The 25,902-nt window shown below is 43.7% G+C and overlaps 1 protein-coding gene across 1 annotated transcript in view; it reads right to left on the bottom strand.

The window, feature by feature from the left end:
• TMC2 (transmembrane channel like 2) overlaps nucleotides 1-25,902 on the bottom strand; it is a 134,996-nt gene that overhangs the window by 24,031 nt on the left and 85,063 nt on the right. Inside the window, exons 12-16 of the mRNA XM_021717146.1 lie at nucleotides 13,027-13,206; nucleotides 11,094-11,243; nucleotides 9,985-10,113; nucleotides 6,082-6,149; nucleotides 5,063-5,302 (exon numbers count right to left, since the gene is read on the bottom strand). Coding sequence (XP_021572821.1) covers nucleotides 5,063-5,302; nucleotides 6,082-6,149; nucleotides 9,985-10,113; nucleotides 11,094-11,243; nucleotides 13,027-13,206 — 767 coding nt within the window. The remainder of the gene's footprint in view (nucleotides 1-5,062; nucleotides 5,303-6,081; nucleotides 6,150-9,984; nucleotides 10,114-11,093; nucleotides 11,244-13,026; nucleotides 13,207-25,902) is intronic.

Here is a 25,902-nt window from a genome sequence, read left to right as displayed (position 1 = left end):
GCCTCCCAAAGGTGTGGGATTTCAGGCTGAGCCACCGAGCCCGGCTTGGCACTCGAAATATATTGAACAGCCCCTTATTACCACCACTGTCCCTCTTCACTGATAAGTATGTGATCATTTTGGGAATTATCTTTTCTTGTTATTTTTTTGAGTCAGAGTCTCACTCTGTCACCCAGGCTGGAATGCAGTGGTACAATCATGGTCACCATAGCCTCTACCTGCTGGGCTCAGGTCATCCTTCCACCTCAGCCTTCCAAGTAGCTGGAACTACAGGCATGCACTGCCATGCCTGGCTAATGTTTTGATTTATTGTAGAGACATGGTCTTTCCAAGTTGCCCAGGTTGGTCTAAACCCCTGGGCTCAGGCAATCCTCTCTCCTCTGCCTGCCAAATGCTGGGATTACAGGCGTGATCCCCATGCCTGGCTGGATTATCCTTTCTTCTACCTTCCTTTTTTCCTTCTGGCCAGACCAGTTGGTAGAATTTCAACAAAGCCAGGGAGATAAGTGAAAAGAAGTTCAAGTCAGCCCTTATTTCCCTTAAAAGTAAAAAAATTAGATAAATTTGGGCCATAAATACAGACTAAAACGAGTCTGAGGATATAGTGGCAGATATAATCTGCTGCTTCTCTCCTGTGAGTTACACTGAGGGACTGGAATCTTTAATGCTCTATTGTATTCCATATTGCCTAGAACTGCTCTTTTTCTTCCCTAAAAACTGAATGAACTAGTGAATAAGAGATTTGAAATAGACATGAGTGCTGAATGCTACCACGCATGTAAAAGTGATCGGTATTTCCTGGTATGCCGAATGCCATAAAAGATTTCTCTGTAGCCGGGAACAGTGGCTCATGCCTATAATCCCAGCACTTTGGGAGGCAGAGGCGAGAGGATTGCCTGAGTGCATGGGTTCGAGACCAGCCTGGGCAACTTGGTGAGCCCTCATCTCTACAATAAATAAATTAGCTGGACGTGGTGGTGCACACTTGTAGTTTTAGCTACTTGAAGGCTGAGGAGGATGGATAGCCTAAGTCCAGCAGGTCGAGGCTGTGTTGGCTGTGAGTGTATCACTGCATTCCTGCCTGGGCAACAGAGTGAGACATTGATTTAAAAAAAAAGACATCCCCCTACTGGGAATATACTCTGAAGAACTCAAATCACTCTATAAAAAAGATACCTGCACACGTATGTTTATTGCAGCGTTGTTCACAATAGCAAGAACCTGGAAACAACCATGCTGCCCATCAAAAGAGAACTGGATTAAAAAAATATGGTACATATACACGATGGAATACTACGCAGCCATAAAAAAGAACAACATCATGAATTTTGCAGCAACCTGGATGGAACTTGAGTCTATAATACTGAGTGACCTGTCACAGAAACAAGGATCCGAGTATCACATGTTCTCACTCATATAATGAACCTTGAACATCCAATGTAATACCATAAGAAAATGATTGACGGTACTGGGAAACTATGAGAGGGGGGATGGGATTAACAGTAGCAAATATCTGTCTGGGGAAGGGGAAACACCTCTTATCAACAGGGTGCCTGAATGAAACGTAATTGTACACCTAACCCTTAACTGTACCCCAAAAAACCATAATAAAAAATATTGATTAAAAAAAAAAAGACTTTTCTGAATTGGTTCCAGATGTCTAGCTTGTTGCTGGTTCACTGGCCACCTAAAATGACTGAGACATGGTCAAGCATCTCCCATCACTACCTTATTGCGACTTAAGCAAGAGACTGTGACTTTGCATACCCAGATTCATGCATACTTGCATACTTGCAGGCTCTGTCTGGGAGGAAGCATGGGTGAAATGCTAACCAATGTGGATCCATGTCCACAGGTCTTTTCCTTGGGTTGATATAGTATTAAAAAGACCCTTGCATTAACTGCTGTAATAAAAATATTCAGAGGTTTCAAATCAATGTTCACATTTCTGGGAAGATCTGAAAAATCTGGCAATACTGGGCCCATGTTCCTAATGGTAACAGTTGGCTAGAGGTGAACGCCAGCTGTCCTCGATTGGGCGGGGCTCAAGTTTAACAAACTCATATACAGGGGGTGCCAAAAAAATGCAAGCACATTTTAAGTATGATGTTTGCTCAAAAGATGGTGTTAATCAAATGAATGATTGTCACCATGTGACAGGCAGGACAGTCAAATAAAATGACAAAAGCTTGGTTGAGCGAACGTCATACTAAACATTGCTACCGCAATTTAGTACAACTTCAAAAAGCACTACATAGATCACATCGCTTTACATGTGCATACATTTTTTGGCACCCCCTGTGTATGCCCTACTATGAACCAGCACACTTCTCTAAGTGTTTTACAAATAATAACCCACTGAGGCCTCATAACAACACTATGAGGTACAAACTACCATTATTTCCATCTCACAGGCAATGAACCCCAGGTGCAGGGGACTGAGCAATCTGCTAAAGACCACCCAACTGCTAAGTGACAGAGGTGGCTCCAGAGTCTATTCTCTAAATCAAGGGGTTGATACATTTTTTTTTCCTGAAAGGGGTTAGATAACGATTTTAGGCTTTGTGGGCCAGATGGTCTCTGTTGCAACTACTTGATTCTGCTATTATAGTCAGAAAGCAGTCATAGTCTGTGTGTAAGTAAATGAGCATGGTTGAGTTCCAAAAACACTTTATTTTCAAAAATAGGTCTGGATTTGGTCTATGGGGTATAGTTTACCAGCCCTTAGGCCCCCCCCTTTTTTTAGAGAGGTGGTATCTTGCTCTGTTGCCCAGGCAGGAGTGCAGCTGGGGTGAAGAGGAAAAATCACAGCTCACTGCAGCCTCAAACTATCCCCCCCTCTTTTAAAAAGCCATATGTTGGCCAGGCGCGATGGCTCACATCTATAATCCCAGCACTTTGGGAGGCCAAGGTGAGAGGATTGTCTGAGCTCACGGGTTCAAGACCAGCCCAGGCAAGTTGGCAAGATCTCATCTCTACAATAAATCAAAAACTTAGCTGGGCGTGGCAGCGCATGCCTGTAGTTCCAGCTACTTGGAAGGTTGAGGTGGAAGGATCGCCTGAACCCAGCAGGTTGAGGCTGTGGTGACTGTGAGAGTGCCACTGCACTCCAGCCCGGGAGATAGAGACTCTGACTCAAAAAAAAAAAAAAAAAAAAAGAAGCCATATGCCATGCTGCCCATCTCACTCATCTGCATGACCTGCCTGGCTCTTGCAGGCATTTGATATCATCCAAACTCTGAGTCCCTTCTGGTACAACTGCATATCTGTAAGGTGATGGGTCAGTTTGAGCATTGCCTGTAAACCAGATGTTCCTTTCTTGACACTGGGTATAAAGCAATGAGAAAGAAGGTATAAACCATGCCCTCATGGAGCAGATGTCCTAGTTGGGGAGAGAGTCAATAAATAAGACAAATAAGCAAAAAGTATGACATGCTTGAGGGTCATAAAGAGATACAATAAGCAGAAACAACGATAAGAAGTGCATGCATGGTTGTGTGTGTATGAGAGAGACGTGTGTAGGGTCTCCAGGGAAGGCCTCACTGAGAAGGTGACTTTTTTTATTTTTTATTTTTGAGTCAGAGTCTTACTCTGTTGCCCAGGCTGGAGAGCAGTGGCATGCTCACAGCCACCACAGCCTGCACCTGCTGTGCTCAGGGTGTCCTTCCAAGTAGCAGGAACTACAGGCATGCGCCATCACTTCCAGTTAATTTTTTTTATTTATTGTAGAGACAAGGTCTCGCCAAGTTGTCTGAGCTGGTCTTGAACCCGTGGGCTCAGGTAATTCTCTTGCCTCTGCCTCCCAAAGTGCTGGGATTACAGGTGTGAGTCACGCCCAGCAAGCTGAGAAGGTGACTTTTGCGTAAAGACCTGAAGCAAGTAAGAGGACAACTGTGGGGATGAATGTTCCTGCTGTTGGTGGGTTTTGATCAGGGGATGACAGGAAGAAGGCGGCAACCATACTTCCTTTTGAGTTCTGTGTTCAGGTCCCTTCCCCTGAGAGCTGGGTGTAGGTTGTCAGGACCTCTCAGGAAAGCAGATGAGTCAAAAGTGGGACACATGGTGAGGACCAGGCATGGCACAGGCCCGCTTGCTGACCTCTTACCTGGGGACAGGTAAGCAGCTGAGAAAAGGGGTGCTGGCAGGCCGGGCTCGGTGGCTCAGCCTGTAATCCCAGCACTTTGGGAGGCCAAGGTGTGTGGATTGCCTGAGCCTACAGGTTCCAGACCAGCCCGGGCAACTTGGCAAGACCTTGGCTCTACAATAAATAAAAAATTAGCCAGATGTGATAGTGCGCACCTGTAGTGCCAGCTATTTAGAAGACTGAGGAGGAAGGATTGCTGGAACCCAGCAGGTCGATGCTGGGGTGGCCGTGAGCGTGCCACTGCACTCCAGCCTGGGCAACAGAGTGAGATTCCAACTCAATAAATAAATAAATAAAAAAGTTGGTCTAATGGAATCAGAGAGTAGAATGGTGGTTACCAGAGGCTGAAGAAGGGGAAGAGGGAGAGAGGATAAAGTGAGGTTGGTTAATAAGTTTAAAAATACAGTTAGATAGAAGGAATTAGTTCTAGGAATTAGTAGGGAGAGTACAATTAACAATAATTTGTCATATGTTTAAAAATAGCTAGAAGAAAAGAATTGGAATATTCCTAACACAAAGAAAAGATGAATTTTGAAGTGACGGATTTCCCAATTACCCTGATTTGATCATTACCCATTGTATGCATGTATCAAAATAACACATGTACCCCTAAAATGTGTATAGCGATTGCATATCAATTAAAAATTAATTAACATTCAATACAGTTAGAAATCCAGTTTCTCAGTTCCTCATTTCAAGTGGTCAACAGCTACATGGCCGGTAGCTATTGCAATGGAAGCACAGACATAGAACATTTCCATCCCTGCAGAAAGCTCAGAAGATAGCATGGATGATTTGCCCAAAGCTCCACGGCCTTTTACAGACCGACGTGAAACCAGAACTGGATTTTGGGGCCAAGGCCCTCTGAGCAGACGGCCTCGGGAGAGAAGTCACTCCCATGCAACTGAGATTCTGCACCTGAATGGCCCGCAGTCAAAGGAGGGTGGAAGGGACATGATGGTGTAGGCCACCGGCAGGAGGCTGAGGAAGAGCACCAGCAGCAGGAGGCCCATGTAGAAGTTGTTGGATCGGGAGGCTTTGAACACACGCTCATGGGGGACGTTGCTGCTCATCACCGCCCAGCACTGGAAGTACATGGAGGTCAGCAGGCGCAGCACGTTAATGCCCACCAGTCCTGGAGCATAGAAGGAGCCCATCCTGGAAGGGCAGAAACCGGACACCTGGTTGGCCTGATAGTAGGAAGACAGGGGAAGGATGATAGAAGGAAATGGGACTGGTGGGTGGGGGACATGAAGCCAAGCTGCTTTTCCCCACAGCAGGTCTGAAGGTCCTCAGAAGTGGGAGATACTCCAGGTATCACTGACTTAAGCTCTGGCTGGGATTTTTGCCACTGCCTTGCCCCCAGGCATCTAGCAACTTACATGGTCTCCTGTCTGCTTCTCCTGGTCTCCGTAAAACAGCATTGCTGCTCAGAAATGTATTTGAAGTCCTTCAATTAAGAGGGACAGTGGCTTGCAGGGAGCTCTTGGCATCTCGGAAGTCTTTAGCGGAAGTTATGCGGCTCCTTTAACTTCCTTTTCATGGGAGGGGATTCCTTAGTTCATTTACCTCCCTCCTTCTCTCCTTTCTTCTTTTCTTCCTCCCTCCTTCTTTCTTTCCTTCTCTTTTTCTCCTCCCTTGTCTTCCTTCCTTTTCTCTTTCTTCCCCCCTTCTCTCCCCTCTTCCTACTTTTCTTTCCTTCTCTCTCTCTCTGCCTCCTTTCTCCCTCTCTCTCTACTTCTACAGTAGCACATGAGCAGGCTGGAAACTATCTTGGTTCTCAGCTATTCCTGCCCTCTATCTTTCATGTGGAAGAGGGGAGCTGAGTGGCAAGAAAGTCTGTCCGGCTCTTCCCAGACAGTTGAGCGGCAAAGCCTGGGAATCCAGATTTTTGACTCCCCAAATGAAGTGATCCCCAGATGAAATGGGTAACTTACCAGATCATTCCTTGGTTGAAGATCAAACCCAGCACATTTCCACTAATATCAAACTCAGCATATGAAGGCTAGAGAGATGGGGAGAGAGAGAGAGAGAGAGAAAGAGAGAGTGTTAGGTGATGTTAGCCAAACTCCACTACCAGCCAAGGCTACTCCATCCCAAAGAGCCTGTTCTGATAGCTGGAGAGGAACTTTAGGTTCAGGGTTCTGTTTTTGTTTGTTTTTTTTTTAACATATTTTCAACGTTTTAAGACAAATTTTGAAGTTCTCAAAGCTGAAACTTTTTTCAATTAAAAAAAAAAAGGTGAGAGTTTCTACTTTTTAGGGCCTGCAGGCTGACAGCGTGTTCTTGGAAAAAAATTGACCTCTAGAAGAACATTTTGTCAGTATTTTAATCAGAAATATAGCTTGAAATTATAATCAAGGAGTATATCCAATAAACAATGAAACACAAATAATTATATGAGTAGTCAAATGAAAAGACATTTTGAAAACAGAAACCAAGTCATTATTTTGATTCTCCCTTCTTGCTCCCATCTTCCTCCCATCTGAGAGCACTTCATGGAAGGGGAAAAGCTGAGCTTGATCCGTATTTTCAGGCTTACTGATTTTCAGAGTTTTGGTGATTTGTCAAACATTTGAAAAAACACAAACTTGTGAGCGCTGAAGATCTGGGGATCCTGGTGAAGCAGGCTTACACCTGCTTCCCAAACTGCCTTCCAGAGATAGAGATAAAGGGTGACAAGAACAAGAGAAGGATAAATGAGAAGTTAAAGTGAGAAAGGAAGGCCAGGCAAGCGTGGATTGAAGGAAGAAACATGCCTAAGCCAAATACATGAGGGATGAGTCTTACAAATTAAAATTATATTATTTTAAAATATTTTTTAAAACCCATCTACTGGGCTTTGTGTCCTGCTTGGAAAAATATTTCTCACTCCAAGATTCTAAGTTCATATATGCTTTCTTTTAGAAATTTATGATTTCATTTTTTTGATACTCACAACTTGGATCCACTTACAATTAATTCATCTAGGTGAAATGAATGACAGATAAGGTCACCACATTTTAATATCATTATTATATAATTTATAATCTTTTTTTTAATTTGAGGTCTTACTCTGTCATCCAGGCTGGAGTGCAGTGGCATGATCATGGCCAACAACAGCTTCAAACTCCTGGCCTCAAGTAATCTTTTTACCTCAGCCTCCCGAGTAGCTGGGACTACAGGTGTGTGCTACCACGCCTGGCTAATTTTTTGACTTTTTGTAGAGACGAGATCTTGCTATGTTGCCTAGGCTGGTCTTGAACTCCTAGGCTCAAGCAATCCTCCCTCTTTGGTCTCCCAAAGTGCTGAGATTAAAGACACAAGCCACTGCGCCCGACCTATATAATCTTTATATAATCCTTTTTTTCCACTTGTTTGAAAGTCTCCCTTTTTCATAAATTAAGTTCCCATACAGACTGTATCTATTTCTGGACTTTCTATCCTGTTCCATTGAAAAATTTGTCTATTCTCTAGTAATCATTTTAATTATTATTGTTTCATCATATGTTTTAATATAATGGTAGGTCTAGTCCCTTTCATTCATTCTTCTTCTTCTTCTTCTTTTAATCAGAGTCTCACTCTGTTGCCCAGGCTGGAGTGCAGTGGCACACTCATGGCTACCACAGCCTCGACCTGCTGGGCTCAGGCGATCCTTCTACCTCAGCCTTCCAAGGAGCTGGAACAACAAGTGTGTGCCATCATGCCTGGCTAATTTTTTTAACTTATTGTAGAGATAATATCTTGCCAAGTTGTCCAGGCTGGTCTCAATCCCATGGGCTCAGGCACTCCTCTTGCCTCCACCTCCCAAAATGCTGGTATTACAGACATGAGACACCATGCACGGCCCATTCTTCTTTCTAAATAATTTTCCTGGCTGGGCTTGGTGGCTCAGCCTGTAATCCCAGCACGTGTAGTTCTGGCTGCCTGGAAGGCTGAGGCAGAAGGGTCACTGGAGCCCAGCAGGTCGATGCTGGGGTGACTGTGAGTGTGTCACTGCACTCCAGTATGGGCAACAGAGTGAGAGTCCAACTCAAAAAAAAAAAAAATGATAAGAATTTTCCTGATTATTCCCACACACTTATTTTTTTAATGAAGTTTGGTATTATTTTGAGACCTTGTTGAGCTCGTAAATTAATTTGAGGGCAATGACATGTTCGCAATATTTTGTTTTTCTGTTAAATATGTCATCCTTTTTGAGTACAATGTTCTTTTTCCTTGTTCTCAGTCAAGATTATGAAGTTTTCCTTGCTACTGAAGAGTTTTAGGCTTGTTAAAATATGTGGCTGGGTCGGTGTGGTGGTTCAGCCTGTAATCCCAGCACTTTGGGAGGCCGAAGTGAGAGGATTGCCTGAGCATGGGAGTTTGAGACCAGTCTGGGCAACTTAGTGAGACCTCTTCTCTACAATAAATCACAAAAACTATCTGGGCATGGTGGCGTGCACCTGTAGTTCCAGCTACTTGGAAGACTGAGGTGGAAGGATCGCCTAAGCCCAGCAGGTTGAGGCTGTGGTGGCCAGCCTGGGCAACAAGAGTGAGACTCTAATTTAAAAAAATAAATACATACATACATACATATGAGACTGGTGACTGAAAGAAAAAAAAAATGATAGATTGCCTGAGCCCACGGGTTTGAGACCTGCCTGGATAACTTGATGAGACCTTATCTCTACAATAAATCAAAATTTTGCCGGGCATGGTAGCGCGTGCCTGTAGTTTCAGCTACTTGGAAGGCTGAGACGGAAGGATCCAGTCTGGGTGACAGAGTGCAACTCCAACTCAAAAACAAAAACAAAAACAAAAACAAAACAGAAAAAAAAATGTGACAGAAACCTGTCCTGGGGCCCTTACCTGTGCCAGTACCCTGCTGCAGGCCAGGATGAGGGTTACATAGGTCAACATGATATGGAGCCTCACCAGGAGCTAAGGTCAAGGGAGGTTCCATGCACACACACCAGTGATTATAAGGCATGCCAGTGAAGTGTTATGGAAGAGACATGTGTGGGACAAATGTGTGGGCCAGGGATTCTGCCAGATCACAGGCGGCCACTACAGAGAGGAAATGACACACGTTTAGAATGAGCAGCTTACAGGTGGGGAAGAGGGCTAGAAGAGAATACTAGTCAAAAGAGGTTCTCAAAGCAAAATCCAGAAGACAGGACCAACGGTTATTGTGTTCTTGGCGTGTTCCAGGACTTTCTGGAGCATTCGCCTCCACTCCAGGATTTCAGCCTCCCTGATGAGAGTTGATACTGTTCAGGTGCATTTCTCCACCAACCCTCTGCTCAGTACTGAAGTGCATGGTCTGCTTTTTCCCCCAAGGCCAAATGCCCCCATCTCCTAGATTAGAAAGTCACATTGTTCATTTTTTTTTTTTTTTTGAGTTGGAGTCTCACTTGGTCGCCCAGACTGGAGTGCAGTGGCCGCTCCCGGCCACCGCAGCCTTGACCTGCTGGGCTCCGGCGATCCTTCTGCCTCAGCCTTCCGAGTAGGCAGAATTACAGGCGCGCGCTACCATACCCGGCTAATTTTTTGATTTTATTGTAGAGATGAGGTCTCACCTGCCCAGGCGGGTCTCGAACCCGCGGGCTCAGGCAATCCACTCACCTCAGCCTCCCAAAGGTGCGGGATTACAGGCTGAGCCACCGAGCCCAGCACATTGTTCATTACATTGAGAAAAAAGCAGCTTCCTCTATGAAAACAAATAGAACCCCTAAAGGAAATACAGATTAAATACTTTAGCACTCCATAGAGCAGAGATTGGCGTTAAGCATCTAAAGAAATGAAATGCATCTGACTATAGTATCACAGAAGATGACTGAAATGCCTTTGTGCAGAATGTCCATGGATTGGTGACCTACAAATCCAGCCTCCAGGTCCCAGCACCAGCAGTAGTTCATGAACCGCACAAAACAAGCCCGTAGGAAGTCCCCCAGCAGGATGGTGATGTATGTTACCAGCATGTCAGACACCGTCAGCCTCATGAATTCCTGCGAGGAGGAACACAGGAAAAGGGGATGGTCAGGGACCTTCCCCACTTCTCCCAACCTTCCTGCAGACTCGCAAACTTTTCCCTATCTGCCTGACTTCATCTGTGACCCCCTGATTCTTCGCGGCAGAATGGTGGTGAAGAGAAAGGATCCTAGGCCCTGGAAAATGCTTAATTTAGGTCCCAGTTCACAAATTACTAATTGCATGGCTTTGGAATAACCTCTGAACCTCTTGAAGTTGATAATGTGATCAGACTTGCAGGGTTATTGGGAAGCACTGAAAATTGCCCACAATGTTAGCTGTGCCCACTATATTGTAGTCATTATTTAAAAATTACTGGGACCTGAAGGTTCACCCCTTCCTTCCCCTACCTGCTCTGAAGTGCCAGTTGCCCCCACTAAGACTAAATGCGATGCCAGGTGTGGTGACTCAAGCCTGTAATCCCAGCAGTTTGGGAGGCAGAGGCGAGAGGAATGTCTGAGCTCAGGGGTTCGAGACCAGCCAGAATAATATGGCAAGACCTCATCTTTACAACTAAAAAAAAAAAAAAAAGACTAAATGTGACCATCAGCCACTGGAGACAACAGCTGGCTTTCTTCACCTCTTACTGGTCAGATTTTTTTTTTGTATATAGATAAAATTGGGCTGGTTTTGTACAGAAGCAAATAGCAGAAGGACCACAAGCAAAATAAGAATGCTTTCTCTGCTTTGGTAAAGTTTATCTAATTTACCAATCTTTTTTAAAAATTGAAAATATCTACCAGATACCCTCACACCCTTTAAGATACCAAAAAGATTTGAAGTTCACAGGTGGGCACAGGTTCTGCTTTATTCATTTTGTACCCGCTAAGATGATTAAGAAATGTTTGCTAAATAAACAGCTGATGGGTTTAGGGTTATTCCTCAAATGGAAACATCAAGCAAGAATAACAAAGAACTGAGATTAGGGATCACCTTTTCAGAGAGTATAACTACTCACAATGCCCACGGCTGTCTCCCAGCAAGAACCCCGGGGCACATCTGCAGGATGCAGGGGTGGCCGGGGGACACTCTCGTTCCAGCCTGAGGAGTTGTAATAGTTAAACAGAGTCCAGTGAGTGATGTTCTTTATTTTCTCTTCATTAGAAAGCTAGAACAGAAAATGAAAATATGAGGTTGGAAGGAGCCAGACAGGAATAGTCCAACTGTTTCCACAGGAACAATGAAAGCTAGCATATGCTACAACCCTACCATCTAGCCTTTCCCATGAAGCTATCTTCTCTTCTAAGTTAGCATCCATCTATCCATCTATCTGTTCATCCATCTGTCTGTCCGTCCATCTCTCTGTCCGTCCACCTCTCTGTCCATCCATCTGCCCATCCATATTTTCATCCATCTATCCAGCCAGTCAACCAGCCAGACATTCATTCTTCTTTTGAGAATAATTTATTTGGGGTCTGTTTGTGTGTATAAGGCATATAAGGCAGTGGTGATATAGGAATGACCAAGAGAGATGGGCTTCCCTCAGAAAGATCATAGTCTGGTAAATGACAAAGATGAACACATCAGAACAGAGTTATATGAGTTGTGATAAATTCTCTCTGGGGCAGAGGAACATCCACATCAGATAATGGAGGCCACAAAAGACTTCCTAGAGGCAGTGACATCTGGGTCAAAATCTTGGGAAAGATAAGTCAAGTCAAACATGGGGAGAAAGGAGAGAGATGGGCAAAAGAGAATTTTGCCTGTGGAGGAAATGTAAGGCTCAGAAGGGTAGAAAAGTCTCCTGGGTAGAAGGGAAGTCAGAGGTGCGGGTAGTAGGGAGGTAAGGGTCAGATCCAGTCACTTGTGAGGCTAGGACAGCTTTCTGTCAGCCTCAGAAAAAAGTTCCTGCTGCTCAGTAATGAGGAGAGTGGGAGGAGTGAGGAAGAGAGGTGTTATCATCGGGCCATCCCTCCCCCACCCACAGTCTAATTAGTCTAATTTTTCCACTTCTTCCTCTCCATGCCATTGCTCAACCATCCTGCAGTTCTCTGTTGACACCAGCTGCTCCCTCTGCTTTTTCCAATGTCTGCTAAGATTCTCCAAGGTGAGATCTGGAGCCCCTCCTACGCACTGCCACACTATCCTAGGCTTGCTCCCATTGAAGGACATCCTGTCTCACGCTGTAATGACTAAGTCGGTCTCCCAGTCCGGATTGTGAACATGCTTGGAACAGGACTGGGTCATGCTCTCTGCAGTACTCCACAGCCTGACATACTGTGTGTTCCACAACTGGTGGACATTGATAAATGGTTGCCAACAATGACATATCACCCTAGTGGACAATCACTTGACTGTTAATCATTCATGGCAGCTGTGAAACAACATGGAAAAGGCTACAGATAAAATATTAAGGGTACCGTGGCCGGGCTCGGTGGCTCAGCCTATAATCCCAGCACTTTGGGAGGCCAAGGTGAGTGGATTGCCTCAGCCACAGGTTTGAGGCTAGCCTGGGAAACCTCATCGTCACAATAAAAAAAAAAGAAAGAAAATAGCTGGGCATGGTAGCACGTGCCTGTAGTTCCAGGTACTTGGAAGGCTGAGGCAGAAGGATCACCGGAGCCCAGCAGGTCGACACTGGGATGGCAGTGAGAGTGCCACTACACTCCAGCCTGGGCAACAGAGTAAGACTCCAACTCAAAAAAGAAAAAAAAAAATTAAATACAACAGATGACATGTATATGAAAAAAGACAACCTAAGTAAAGGACTGCAGCAAAGCATTAACAATGGTTGTTATAGACTCGGGGGATTATTTTTTCATTTTACTTTTCTGAACTTCCCACATGTATTTAATTAATGTGAATTATGTGTTATTATATGAAGTTATTATATTTAAAAAGGAAATATCATAGACACTAGGTATAGTGGAGAAGAGAGCTGTGGCTCTTACCTTGAGGTGGACGTCATCCATCAGGGCCAAGAGAAATGTGTAGAGGTTCCCCAGGAAGAGTGCAAAGATGCGTCCCAGCTGCCACTTCAGTCCAATGCGTGGGTGGTAATTCTCCAGGGCAGCAATGGTTTCAAACAGAGGGGGACAAAACATCCCAAGCAGGGACATCACAATCTCTACCTGAGCAAACAGGAAAGCCTGGGTTACTTTTGTTATCAATATTACTTGCTTGGTTACCATCCTCGCACCTCCATAATCATCTATCGCCACATCCCTGGTGCCCTCTCCTCTGCCACTGAGGATGTCCTGGGGTCTGTATAACTTGCTGTATGATCCTGGCTAAGGCATCAATATGCCTGAGCAGTCAGCATGTCCCCTCACATTATAACTGCTGTGTGACTGATTACTATAATAATTGCTGCTATTAGTATTGATAAAAATAGCAAACTTTCTTTGTGGAGCAAATGAATTAAGTTAACACATGAGGCAGTGCTTTGCGTTCTATAAAAGTTATGAACTAGGCGGGAGTCACCATGGTAGCTCATCTCAAGAGCATCAAAGACAGGAAGCTCAAATCACAGAAGAGAACTGACAGTAGAGGTTAGGAGTGTGGTTAAGAGTGTGGCATTTGGAATCACCTCTCTGGGTTTAAGCCCCAGCTCAATTACTTGCTGTCTTTGTAACTTAGGAAAAGTTAGAAAACCTCTCTAGCTCCTTGTTTCTTCATGTGTAAAATGGTGATGACAGTCCTTGTTGTGAGAGTCAGAAAAGATAATGTATGTAAATCTACTATTCCAGAACCTGGTAGGTATCAGGCACTTGATTTTGGCTCCAATTTTGGGAGAATCTTGATTTGCATAACTGAATCTGACCACCATAGAACAGTTCTCTGCAACTAAAACTGATCACCCAGCCGGGCTCGGTGGCTCAACCTGTAATCCCAGCACTTTGGGAGGCTGAGGCGAGTGGATTGCCTGAGCCCGCGGGTTCGAGACACGCCTGGGCAACTTGGCGAGACCTCATCTCTACAATAAAATCAAAAATTAGCTGGGCATCGTAGCGCACGCCTGTAGTTCCAGCTACTTGGAAAGCTGAGGCAGAAGGATCACCGGAGCCCAGCAGGTCGAGGCTGCAGTGGCCGGGAGTGGCTACTGTACTCCAGTCTGGGTGACAGAGTGAGACTCCAACTCAAAAACAACAACAACAACAAAAAAACTGATCACCCAATGGGTGGTCCTGGCTCTCTCACTCTCTCACATTGACCCTTGGCTTGGTTTCTCATCTCCATACCTGCTCATGCAGTTCTTCTCACCTGGAGAGCCATCACTGTCCCACATTCACCACTGCCCTTTTTTATATGCTTGTCTAATGCTCAGCTTAATACCTGTCTTTGCACAAAATTCCACTGCCTCTCCAACTCTGAGGGATATTTCTATCTGTACCTAATACATCTTATTTGATTACATTATTCCTGCCTGATGTTGCTCATGATCGTGTTTATTCTTGCAAAGCCTGTATCCTAAGGAAACTGCAATTCTCCTTAGGGGCAGAATCTATCTTGGGCATCTTTTGTATCCTTTTCACAGACTAGTGACCCAGTGAAGGCTTCATGGAAGGAATTTTTCCCCCCTCTGACTCTATTCCCCAGTTCTTTCATCCTACAGAGGAGCCCCCAGCATCTTTGTCTTTCCTGTATCCTAAACTCATTTGGTCCAGGTCAGGAGGTACATTGGGACTTCCAATCAACTGTTGAGAACATCTAAGGTAACATCCGGCTTCACTTATCCAGAGTGGGTTAAAGATAAGCTTAGGTCATCAGGAATGAGGCACCAGAGAGAGACTCAGAGCCAGACAGATACTAGGTCCTAATTCTGTCTCTATTGCTAACAAGCTGTCTTAAACTTTCTGGGCCTCAGCTATTTTATGCAAAAACTGGAATAATGATGTCTACTTCACTAATAGACTATGAGCCATAAATAAAAAAATACATAGAGAGTTCCAGGGCCATTGTGGTTATTCAGTTAATAGTTTTCTCCTTTGTCTTTCTGACAGTTTTCATTTTTTGAGCACCGACTATGTGTGAATCACTGTGCCAAAACCTGAAGAGGCAACAAAGAATAAAAAAAACACATATACTCTGTCCACAAAAAGCTTGAGGTAGACATAAATAATTACATATCTAGTTAATCATTACAAAGGCAAAAAGAGTTACGAAGGATAAGTACATAAAATGTGTAATAGAAATAAGGATGTAACATTCAATCTCAGATCTGAAATTATTCAAGAGATGGGAGTGTGTGAGAGAAGGCATTTCACCAGAACAAACAGAGGCCAGTGCAGTGGCAGCTAAGAGAAAAGGGGAAAGAAAGACTGGTGTGTGGGTGGGGAGGTAAGTCAGGGAAAGTCATTTGGACTGGAAAGCCATTTAGACCTTTATCTTAAGAGAAAAAGATGGTTTTCATGGTGACCGTATTTTCTTTCTTTTTTTTTTCTTTTAAGTTGGAGTCTCACTGTCACCCAGGCTGGAGTGCAGTGGCACACTCACGGCCACTCCAGCATTGACCTGCTGGGCTCAGGCAATCCTTCTGCCTCAGCCTTCCAAGTAGCCGGAACTACGGGCATGCACAACCATGTTAATTTTTTATTTATTGTAGAGACGAGGTCTCACCAAGTTGCCTGGGCTGATTTTGAACCTGCAGGCTCAGGCAATCCACTCGCCTCAGCCTCCCAAAATGCTGGGATTACAGGCTGAGCCACTGAGCCCAGCCAGTGAATGTATTTTCATATTAAAAATAATAACTTGGAGTTCTGGGAAGATCATGATAACCACAACATAATTTTTTAATCTCCTTGAATTATCATGTAAAATTAGACTATGTAATTAAATAACAAATCTAAAACCCCTAGATAATAAGACTAGGCGACACGGTGTCCCCTCAAATCTTAAAATACAGGTGGATGGGAACAAACTCCTAACAGCCACAAGATCCGATGGAATTAGTGTCTGTATGAGAGAAAACACACAGAAACAATGGGGTATCCAAAGAACCTGAGAACAGGAGGATATTAAAATAGGCAATAGGTACTCAGTGAAAAGCATAGTCGTGACAATACGGCATCAAGCAAGTCTACTGGTGCCATTTTCCAATGGCATTTGCTTACTTCATGTCTCTGCCACATTTTGGTTATTATCACAGTATTCCAAACATTTTCATAATTATATCTGTTGTGGTGATCTGTAATCAATGATCTTTAATGTTATTATTGTAATTTTTTAGGGGCAAAATGAATCACACCCATATAAGATGGTAAACAAAAAAATGTTGAGTGCATTCTGACTGCAAAAAGAAAAGGAAAGAAAAGCATAGTCGATCAATCTGAGAACAGCAGGAACTTTGGTCAGTCTAATAATGGGTGAGTGCAATATAGTTCTTGGTAACTTTGCAGATGGGCTGAAGCAGCCTGGGCCTCTTGAACTCTTGAAATTGACCTGTCAAGCTCCCTAAGAGGATAGAACCTAACCTTAAGAAGAATCTTCTGGGAATGGAATTGAAATTGAGAAGGCAGGGGAAAATAGAGAAAGAAAAAGGAAGGGCTAGATAAAAAAGTGGAGAAGGGATTAGAGCCAGGAACTCTTGGGAAGCAAGCCACCCTATACTTTTTTTTTTTTTTGAGTTGGAGTCTCACTCTGTCACCCAGACTGGAGTGCAGTGGCATGTTCCCGGCCACTGCAGCCTCGTCCTCCTGGGCTCCGGCGATCCTTCCACCTCAGTCTTCCAAGTAGCTGGAACTACAGGCATGGACTACCATGCCTGGCTAATTTTTTATTTTATTGTAGAGATGAGGTCTCGCCAAGTTGCCCAGGTGGGTCTAGAACCAGCAGACTCAGGCAATCCACTCACCTCAGCCTCCCAAAGCGCTGGGATTATAGGCTAAGCCACTGAGCCTGGCTCCCCCTATATTTTTAAGGCTTCACAAAAACAATGGAAGAGGAAGGTTTGTTAAGTTAGAAAAGTTATCCTGAGCCATGCCTCATTAAAGCTTCAAGAAAACTAACTAAATAAAAATGAACAGTGTAAAAAAATTTTCTAGGTCAAACCTCATACAGTGTTATTACAAGAAAAAGAACAAAGAGTGGGTAACCTCCTCTCAAACAGTGAAAACATTCCAAGACGTTATTTATTTATTTATTTATGTATTTACTTATTTGAGTTGGAGTCTCACTCTGTTGCCCAGACTGGAGTGCAGTGGCCGCTCCCAGCCACCGCAGCCTCGACCTGCTGGACTCCGGTGATCCTTCCGCCTCAGCCTTCCAAGTAGCTGGAACTACAGGTGCGCACTACCATGCCCGGCTAGTTTTTGATTTATTGTAGAGATGAGGTCTCGCCAAGTTGCCCGGGCGGGTCTCGAACTCGTGGGCTCAGGCAATCCTCTCGCCTTGGCCTCCCAAAGTGTTGGGATTACAGGCTGAGCCACCGAGCCCGGCCCAAGAAGTTATTTATACAGAACTGTTCAAAGTTGTAATCTAGTATTTAGAAACTAGCAAATAGGTGTTTAAGAAAAGATACAGGTTACAAAACAGCAATGTAAATAAAAATTAGAAAAACCCAGAGAGAAGGTGACAGAATTCTGTAAAAAACTGGAAGCTAAAGGAAAAACCATATTAAAATTGGAGAATAATTAAAATAATCACAATAAAAAAAACACAATGATAATGGCAAGAAAAAAATGAAAAGGAGGAAAAATTTAAAAATAAAAACCAGCTGGGCACAGCGACTCACACCCGTAATCCCAGCATTTTGGGAGGCAGAGGTGAGAGAATTACCTGAGTCCACAGGTTCAAGAGAAGCCTGGGGAATATGGTGAGACCTCGTCTGTACAGTAAATTAAAAAATTAGATGGGTATGGTGGTGCATGCCTGTAGTTCCAGCTACTTGGAAGTCTGAAGTGGAAGAATCACCTGAGCCCAGCAGGTCGAAGCTGCAGTGGCTGTGAGCATGCTACTGCATTCTCATGCCGCTGTATTCTAGCCTGGGTGACAGAATGAGACTACAACTCAACAACAACAACAAAAACTATATGAAGAAAGAAGTTAAAAGAAAATGAGTTATGTTAAAGATAGATGAAGATTCAACATCAGGAAAACCCAAACAAGGGAACAGAACACATTTTAAACACTATAATTGAATAAATCTTCTCTTAAATGAAAAAGCAAGATTTGAATCTACCTAAAATTAAAAATGTTTTGGAAAGAATATACTGTGTACCTGAGAATATCAACCCAGAATGACTAACACCAAGATATATCCCAGTAAAATTGATGGGCTTTAAAGAAAAACGTCATAACTCTCCTGGGCACACAGGCAAAAGGAGCAATTCTGTCTGTTTGTTTTATTTTCTTGTATACCAAGTCACCTTTCACTTCTTTCTGGTCACTGACCTTTAAAAATAGGTATGCTCTGCATCAGATAGGTTCTATAGTGCACCACCACCCATAACACCTCAAACCAAAGTTAAGGTTTGAGAGTCCCAGGTATCGGTCTGCTCAATGGAAGGTCTGAGGCCAGAGCCTCTGGGTCCAGCATCTTTCCCTTCTCTTTTCCACTTCCAGTCTGCACAGGACCAAAGTTGCCCTCTCAGTTGCTACTGGAGGTGGAGGTTTAGATCAGGATCACTCATCCCCTTTTGATCTCAGAGACCAGAATAAACATCTCTTTATCTACTAAGACGGACCCTAGGGTTAAAGAAAAAAAAAGTTAACTATGGGTCAAGGATTCAGGGATCAGTGGCCATGGCAACTTTCCAAATTCCTACAGCTATAAGAAAAAACACACTCTTACTAAACTCCCTAATGATAACAACTATCAGGCAAATTATCAGACCCCCTCCTAACTTTTGTTTTTTCCCCCTTTTTTAAATTATAAAGATGTGGGGTACAATTCAGGGTTAGGTATACAAATGTTGATTATGCAGGTACCCTTGTTGATGAGGTGCGCCCCTCTTTCCTTCCTAACTTTCATTTAAAATCCAGATCACTACAATTCTGGACAGGGACTGTCCTTACAAACATTTTCCCCTGATAAGCAACTGGAGACCTTAAATCAGTTTCAGCTAGCTTAAAGAGACTGCACACAAACTATCTTTGTGGCCTATATAGTTTTGATGTAAGGAGCCAAATTCAACCTCATTTTTTTTTTTTGAGTTGGAGTCTCACTCTGTCACCCAGACTGGAGTGTAGTGGTCGCTCCCGACCACCGCAGCCTTGACCTGCTGGGCTCTGGTGATCCTTCCGCCTCAGCCTTCCAAGTAGCCGGAATTATAGGTATGCACTACCGCGCCTGGCTGATTTTTTGATTTATTGTAGAGATGAGATCTCGCTGCCCAGACGGGTCTCGAACCCGCAGGCTCAGGCAATCCACTCACCTCAGCCTCCCAAAGGCGTGGGATTACAGGCTGAGCCACCGAGCCCGGCTTCAACCTCATTTTAATGCTCAAACTCTGACCCAAAGTGAACATAAAACAGATATTACATATATATATTTACTCACTGTGCAAGTTCCTTACACTAATAAGTATAACTTCCCCCCAAACTTGCTGAATATGTATGATTCTGTTAGGTGACACAAATCTTGTGAGGCATAAAACCCAATCTGTTCTTCCCCTCTTTGAAGAGATAGTGCCTCCACTGCACACCAGAGACAATCTCTTCCCAGTTTGAAAACTACTATCACCATGAAAGCTCTCTTTCTACTTTTAGCCATCCTGATAGTCTTTTATACTACACCCTGAAGGTCTTTTTTTTTTTTGAGTTGGAGTCTCACTCTGTGGCCCAGACTGGAGTGCAGTGGCCGCTCCTGGTCACCGCAGCCCCGACCTGCTGGGCTCCGGCGATCCTTCTGACTCAGCTTTCCGAGTAGCCAGAATTACAGGCACGCGCTACCACGCCTGGCTAATTTTTTGATTTATTGTAGAGATGAGTTCTCGCCTGCCCAGGCGGGTCTTGAACCCGCGGGCTCAGGCAATCCACTCACCTCAGCCTCCCAAAGGCGCGGGATTACAGGCTGAGCCACCGAGCCCCGGCACCCTGAAGGTCTTAATCCTGAGAGGGGGGAGATTCACATCAGTTTGGGGAGGGAAACCCATGAGATTTCCCCCTCCTCATATGGATAAGTCCTGCTCCTAGAAACTGTATCTCTTTGGCTATTATGGACTGAATTTTGTTCCCTCAAAATGTATACATTGAAGCCCTAACCCCCAATGGGACTGAATTTGGAGACAGGGCCTTTAAGGAGGTGGTTGAAATTCAATAAGGTCATAATGTAACAGTGAATCTCAGTTTCCAAAAACTATTTATGTTCTTGTTGCTAACTTCATGGTACAGCTTGTAGGAACACTTTAAATGGTTTTTTGTTTTCCCTTTCTTTTCCTTGTTGGGCTCCCTCCATAACAATGGTCCTATGATTATAACTAAGCATATACTCATTGCTTTAATTGTGCACTTGCTTGAGAAATTTCAGAGGCTTGTCTTGGAACAAACTGCACCAGGAGACTCATTGTTCAGAAATCACTGGTGCCCAGCTGGGCGCGGTGGCTCACACCTGTAATCCCAGCACTTTGGGAGGCAGAGACAGCAAGAGGATTGCCTGAGTCCGTAGGTTCAAGACCAGCCTGAGCAACTTGGCAAGACCTTGTCTCTACAATAAATAAATAAATAAATTAGCCGGGTGTGATGGTGCATGCCTGTAGTTCTAGCTTCTTGGAGGGCTGAGGCAGAAGGATCACCTGAGTCCAGCAGGTCAAGTCTGCGGTGGCCATGAATGTTCCACTGCATTCTACCCTGGGCAGCAGAGTGAGACTTGAAATCAGTCAATCAATCAATCAATCAATCAATCAATCACCGGTACCTGGAGACCCATAGCAAGATTCAGAAGTCACCTCTGGAAGACTGATCTACAATCTGACTACAATTGAGATGATGACCAACGACTCTCCAGGTGGACAGCAATTCAGGAAGATCATTGAAGCAAGATATGTAGCCCTATGTCCTAGAGCACCCCTAATTACTCCTCATTCCATCATCTCCCTATAAAATCCCTCATCGTCTGCCCAAGATTTTGAAATAGTTTCTATGAAGCATGAACCTGGCCATTTCCCCATCTGCTGACTTTTGGAATAAAGTTACTTTCATTGCACTACATCTTATGCTTGTTCATTTTGGCTTGCAAACAATGAGTAGCAGAACTTGTGATCTGCAACTGAGGCAGGGTAGCTAGCGTAGCTTAGACCTAGATAAATAAGTTTCTTGCAGGCAGGTCTAATCTAGGCATTCAGACATCTCTCTTATCAGTACACGACCATCACTCTACTGACCAAGCATATCAGACCTGACCACCTGTGGGTTGGCATGTGGAACTACCAGTGCAGTAAATCACAGAAACAATGGGGAATTACCCAAAACACAGACATGATGTTCTAAGAAAAGTCCAAATCTAGTTAGATAGTAACTCATTGGTGCAAAATTCTAGCCAGGACTCATCAGAATTGTGGGTAAAGCTGTTGCCTATAGTTTTACTCAGGGCTAGAATCTCACCTAAAAATTCACTCCACTTAAGTCCTTTTGAAATGTATGGATGTTCCTTCTTGGGCTCTGATCTCTCACAGGACAGGAAATCCTTGGAAATAATCCAAAATGTTATTAATTTGGAACACATACAGAAAGCTATTCAAGAGTATGCTAACCAAATTCTCCCAGTTCCACACAAAACTCCTTTTACACCACCAGTTCAGGCTAGAGATTTAGTTTTACTTAAAACCTGGAGAGAAGGGTCTCCACAGGACCAGCTCCAACTGAAGTGGAAAGGGCCATATCTGATTCTTCTTAGCACACTTACTGCTGCAGAACTACGGGGAATCAGTAGTTGGTACACACATCTAAACTTATGCCTCCTGAGTCTCCACAGGCCAAACAACCTAACACAGTTAACACCCTCCTACTCCTGTGAGCTGATGGAAGACCTGAAACTCTTCCTTAGGTGGGGACCAAACCAAGATGATTAATGACATCAAGAGCCTGTATTCAGCAATGTATATTCTTTTCTGTTGCATTACCTTTGTGTATGTTTTGCCTCCATTCTTTGAAAACAGGAAATGGGAACAAAATAATTATTCTCAATTTGTTCCAGACCATTACCACAAATGAGTGGCTGGAGGACTGCTGGCTAGGCCATGAACCTCCTAGAAAACTGGAAAAGGGACTTGTCCAGGCCACCCAGTCTCTCATTAATTTTACTGTTATTCATGGAATCCCTGATCAAATGGAAACATTAATTTCCTTTGAAGTTTCTTTACCTACTCAGCCTTTTCCCCCCTATAATCTCACTGTTACTTATAATGAAGCCACTAGATGGGAGTTTATCATTTAAATTGTGCTAGTTAACCACAGACCTTGTAGCCCTTGTACAAAAAAGTAATCAGTCACCACCTGGATTGTCAATATATCCAGCTTCACTTTATTTCTCTACTTGCCATCACAATTTAACACGCTGGTATCCAGGCCAGGATGGGAGTAGTCGAGGAAAATGCATTCCTTGGGTAGGACAGTAGACTATTTCCTGGCAAATCAGGAAGAAAAACACAGCCTCTTACAAAAGAAAAATCAATGCTCTCTTTCGAGGGAGGTTTCTGTCTCCCCTTTGCCATGGGGAATCCACATGGGGACCTACTTTAAGCATCATCTTGGATAAAGAAATTTCCAAGAGGGTATGTTCTCCCATAGGGCTATTATTCCTACATAATCTAAAAGAAAATCTCTGGCCATATTATGCCAAACCAAACGGTGGTTACCCAAGGCCTGGCAAGGCGTGGGCTATTCCTGGTATAGATAATATTCAGATGTTGGGTTAACGCACGCTGGGAACCCTCAGTTATGAAAGGCTACATGTAATGATTTATAACATCACCCAACCCAGACCTAAGCAAATGCTTGGATTAATACTGGCAGGAATTGAAGCTACAGTTGGATTTCTAGCACCATTTGGAAGATTTGCACACCACAAGGCTACCTTAAATAATATTACTGCAATTTTGAATCTTGTTTCTCAGTCTACTGCTGATGCTTTCAAAGTTTTGTCCAAATCTATTGATTCTCTTGCTAATGTAGTAATGGATAACTAATTGTCTTTAGATAACTTACTTGCTGCACAAGGAAGGGCTTGTGCAGTTATTAATAAAGCCTGCTCAGCACAATTTACAATTGCAAAGATGTGGAATCAGCCTAAATGCCCATCAGTCAATCAGAGGGTAATAAAAATGTGGCATATATACACTATGGAATAGTATTCAGCCATCAAAAAGAATGAAATGAATTTTTCATCTTGTTCTGAAAACCTGACACAATGATGAGAAAGTAGAAGCTATGCTTTTGGAGAAATGCACACTTTAGGGGTGCATTTCTTTTGCAGCAACTTGGATAGAATTGGAAAACATCATCCTAAGTGAACTAACTCAGGAACAGAAAATTAAATACTGCATGCTCTCGCTTATATTTGGGAGCTAAACTAAGAATCTGCAAAGGCATGGAGAATGATATAATGGACACTGGAGACTCAGAAGTGGGAGGGTGTAAAGGGGTGGAGGGACGAAAACTCACCTAACAGGTGAAATGTGCAAAGGTGGGGTGGTGGGTACACTTAAAATTCAGACTTCGCCAATATACAATGCAACCATGTAACCCAAAACAATTTGTATCCCTTAAAGCTATGAAATATAGAAAAAAAAGTCTGCTTCACTCACATATGTTACCGAACAAGCTGGAAAAGATTTAAAGAAAATTTATAACAAGGCTAAGAGACTCCATGGTTTCACACAAGGAGCCTCTACTGCAAATACTGGGACACTGTTACAAACTTCATGTCCTCTTTTGCTTGGGTCTTTCCTTTTTCTTAGACCTATTATAATGATTATAATTCTACTGATTTTCAGTCTATGTCTCTTTAAATGTCTGGCTGCATTTGTTTCCTCCAGGATCAAGCAATTTCATACCCACGTAATGATCTTACAAGGATTCCAACCTGTGCCAGTGATCCATGCTACCATTGAGACTAACCTGGACACTTTAGATTTGATAAGATAGGGAGAGATTTTCCATCCCTGGCTAGGTAGACCTAGGTCCCTTGTTGGCTTTGAAGAAATTACAAAACACAGACCTTTCTTCCACATCACCCCATAAGATCATGGGGTCAAAAAATCTCTAAGGGAGGATGTTGAGGCAGGATAGCTAGCATAACTTAGACATAGACAGATGAGTTTCTTGCAGGCAGGTCTAATTTAGGCATTCAGATATCCTTCTTATGGGTATATGACCTTCACCTGATTGACTAGGCATGTCAGACCTGACTACTTTGCAAGCTGGAATGTGGAACTACAAGTGTGGTGAATCACAGAAACAATAGAGGATTACCCCAAACACAGACATGATGTTCTAAGAAAAACTCAAATCTAGTTAGACAGTAACTTTCATTATTTAGAAGGTCCTTATAATCCTTTTTTTTTTTTAATCGAACTCTCACTCTGTTACCCAGGTTGGAGTGCAGTGGTGCACTCATGGCCACCGCAGCCTTGACCTGCTGGGTTCAGGCGATCCTTCTGCCTCGGTCTTCCAAGTAGTTGGAACCACAAGCATGTGCCACCATACCCAGCTAATTTTTTTTTGTTTTATTGTAGGAGCGAGGTCTTGTCACATTGCTCAGGCTGGTCTCGAAACCCTGAGCTCAGGTAATCCTCTCACCTCTGCCTTCCACAGTGCTGGGATTACAGGTGTGTGAAAAGACAGACTGAGAGTGGGAAGCCATTTTTCATCTTGTTCTGAAAACCTGACACAATGATGAGAAAGTAGAAGCTATGCTTTTGGAGAAAATGCACACTTTAGGTAAAATTCACTTTACTGACTTTGTCTTTTCAGAAACAGACTTCCTGGTGCCAGGTATCAGAGGTATCTCATAGCGGCAATCAAGCTTGCCTAGAGTAAAGGAAATTTACAAGGCCTAAGACATCACGCATTGGGCAAGGATTGTAAAAGTCATGAAACTTGTAATTACAAATGTTATGACTACTCAGAGGGGGAGCAGGTGGGGATTCGATCTTCCAGTAAATTGGGCACTATCTACAAAGATCCCCTGAAGCTGCCCACTGGGAATGCCTAGGAGATGAGGGGAAGTGCACCCTCCATGAGCTCTAAGGAATGCCGTTTGGTAAGGTGCAGGAGCATTAGAGTCCTTGTCACGCCCTTCTCTAGAGGCTATGATAATGTGGGCGGACATTAACACAGGTTCTCTAAGACATCCACAGGTGTTCGATACGGAAGTCATGGCAGTCACATCTACCTGATTGCAACATCTCCAAGGAAAAGGATTTAAGCCAGGGCTTTGGGAGTCTACAGCGCCACACTCACCTAGAGTGTAGGCCCGCTCCCTGTCTGTGGGGGGTGAACTTTTCTTAAATAACTCTTATCTTCTCTCACCTCTCTGTGTGTTGCAATTCTTTGCATTTACTTGGATCTCTGGGTTGCCAGTGCGGCACCTCCGGCATGCCAGCTCCGGCGGTGCTGTACCCCTCTCTGCTGCGTCTCTCCCTCTCCATCCACCCACCCTCACCATACCTGGACTCTAACAGTGTGAATCACCTGTATTCTTTTTTTTAAATTATATATATATACATATATATTTATTTATTTATTTTAAAGCTGTGGGTTAATTAAGGGTTGGGTATACAAATATTCATTGTGCAGGTACCCTTGTTGATGAGGTGTGCCTCCCCTTCCCCAGACAGATATTGACTACCGTTAAACACCTAGTATTCTATTCTTTTTTTTTTTTTTTT

Source organism: Carlito syrichta, unplaced genomic scaffold (genome assembly GCF_000164805.1).
Source record: "Carlito syrichta isolate Samal-C Ts95f unplaced genomic scaffold, Tarsius_syrichta-2.0.1 Scaffold309333, whole genome shotgun sequence".
In the NCBI taxonomy this organism is placed as follows: domain Eukaryota; kingdom Metazoa; phylum Chordata; class Mammalia; order Primates; family Tarsiidae; genus Carlito; species Carlito syrichta.
Note: the sequence above shows the minus strand (reverse complement) of the source record. Positions and strands in the feature narration are given on the sequence as shown.